This window comes from Tupaia chinensis, unplaced genomic scaffold (assembly GCF_000334495.1).
Source record: "Tupaia chinensis unplaced genomic scaffold, TupChi_1.0 Scaffold000023_1, whole genome shotgun sequence".
In the NCBI taxonomy this organism is placed as follows: Eukaryota; Metazoa; Chordata; class Mammalia; order Scandentia; family Tupaiidae; genus Tupaia; species Tupaia belangeri.
Window position 1 is genome coordinate 1,814,762 of NW_006159453.1, and position 2,390 is coordinate 1,817,151.

At 33.1% G+C, this 2,390-nt stretch overlaps 1 protein-coding gene across 3 annotated transcripts in view; it reads right to left on the reverse strand.

Annotated features, from left to right (window-relative positions):
- The window catches only part of BRDT (bromodomain testis associated), a 52,657-nt gene that overhangs the window by 33,988 nt on the left and 16,279 nt on the right, over positions 1–2,390 (reverse strand). For all 3 annotated transcript variants that reach the window (XM_027770497.1, XM_006140156.1, XM_027770487.1), the window contains exon 12: positions 2,035–2,181. In XM_027770497.1, the coding sequence (XP_027626298.1) occupies positions 2,035–2,181 (147 nt within the window). The remainder of the gene's footprint in view (positions 1–2,034; positions 2,182–2,390) is intronic.

Here is a 2,390-nt window from a genome sequence, read left to right on the forward strand (position 1 = left end):
CGTGCCCTATAGAAAAAACCTCTCCAAAAAAAAAAAAAGAAATGATTCAGTCCAACACAATGTGAGTCAATAGCTTCAGACATACCTAAAGCATTCATTGAATATATTACAAATTTGAGCCTGTATTTTTGAATATATTACAAAAGTGAGCCTGTATTTTTCTTTGTCCATTTTTTTTCTTTTTCTTAGAGAGAGTTTTTACTTTTTTATTTGTATATTTTTAACACAGCACTGTTTTAAGATTGGAATTCTGAGGCTGAATTATATCCTTCTAGAAAGTTAGCAAAACACAGAACATATATGGCATCATTTAAAATCACACAGTGATAGCCACTCTTTCTTTTAAGCAACATATCGAAATATTCTATCAGAAACTGATGATTCATATTAAAATTAAGGTACTTTATTTTAAAACTCTGTACAAAGGTAAAACTCTGTACAAAGGACTTTTCCTTTAATACTGAAAGCATTTATTGGTGAATAGTCAATATATATAATTAGATCATTCAAGCTAACAGTCATAATAAGAGTTTTATCCTAAAAATAAAAGACAAAATGTTCTAACTTATTAGTCCACCAATGCTTTATTAAATGAAACTACAAATTCTAATTACAATTTAAAATACTAAGTGCAACTTAGATTTTTTTTCCAGTGTTGCTTTATGCCTAGAAATAAAATATAATGAAATACTAGGTAATTGGAACCCTGAGTTAATTTTAAATTTTCTAGTATGACAAATTCTAACAAAAGCAAGAATTGTTTATTTTTATAAAAATGTTTGATAGTATATTTTTGATACGTTAAAAATAAAATGCAGCAATCAACACTACATAAGTGCAAACTAAACAAACCAAAAATGAAATAGAATGTACTGCAGGCCTTATAGACTAAAAAAAGAGAACTGTTCTTACAAATGCTAAAAATTGCTAATGTCACAATATTCTGTGTGGGATGTTTTTTAAAAGAGAACTGAATTTTGCAACAAGAAATATCTTATTTTGGCCAGTCCATGGCATGGTGGTTAAGGCAACTGGATCTCACATTTCTGACACCGTGTGGTTCAAGTCTCAGACCTGGCGGCTTGAATATGCTGGGCTCATGTGTGTGCGAACCCAAAATACCAAGAGGAGAAAGGAAAAGAAGGGATTGTGGTGTGGCCATCCCCACTGCCAAGGGGTGCTTTGTCACTTTTCTCACTTTCTCTCTCTCTGTCTCCCTTCAGAAAGCACACACACCCTATAGCAAAATTTAAAAAGAGAAATATCTTATTGAAAACAAAATAAATTGTAGGGACAAAAGTACCCTCCTTTTTAAATATGTCTTTTGGTCAGTAATGATGGAATGCCACTGCCAATCATCCAAGCAGTGATTACTTGTAACTATGTAACTGCTAGTGAATAAGCACCAAATAACACACAAATGACCTTAGCCTGATACAACTATAAACTACATAAGGTAATATGGTATTTTAGCATAACGGGTCCTCGAAATTTGAAGTACACTTTTCTATAGATGAAGAAAATATTCTATAATAAAGAAACAGAAGTGAAAAAAATCTGCTCTATAGTTTGAGATGATGGATTTCTTAATTCAAAAGATTACTCAATTCACATTAGAGTGATTTAAATATCAAGGAGAGTAACATGAAAGTGCCCTCAAATAATGTTTTATTTAAAAAAATAAGTGAAGATCAGTATTTCAATATCTGGTATTTTCTGGTATTACGAGATGGTATTATTTATTAATAGACTGTATCACCTTGAGTAAACTCATTTAAAATATTACAAATCTGTAAGTCACATTTTGTAGTAAGTTTCATTTTACACAGTATCTTCTTAAAGAAAGATTGTCTACATGTAAAAAACAAGAAGATAAAAACAAGCAAACACAAACGTCTACATGCAATTAAGTAGGTACAGCATCTAAAACACAGGTTTTGGGCAAGCAGCGAATATTTCTTCAAAATATGAGTCTCAATGTTGTAAGAGAAAACATTTCCCACTGACAGAGATACACTTAAGGGAGCGGCTAACCTGATTCGGAATCGCTGCTGTCTGAAGAGCTTGAACCACTGCTGCTACTTTCAGACTCTGATACGCTGCTGCTGCTGCTGCTGCTGCTGCTCTCACTCAGTCGGGAACCACTTCCAACTGCTTTGGACGGCTGGGTATTCTCAGCTACTAAACAGGGAAGCACATTAAACTCAAAGAATCAAATAGTCACAGGAGCATTTTAAAAACTATCATCCTCAGGGACTAGCCCCACAGTGCAATGGCTAAGTGCACTGGGAGCTGAATCCTATCTGGCCAGTCACTGCTTGAATCTTCTTCTTCTTCTTTTTTTTTTTTTTTTAAGAGAGTTTTTTGCTATAGGAATTTTGGGTTTTCTG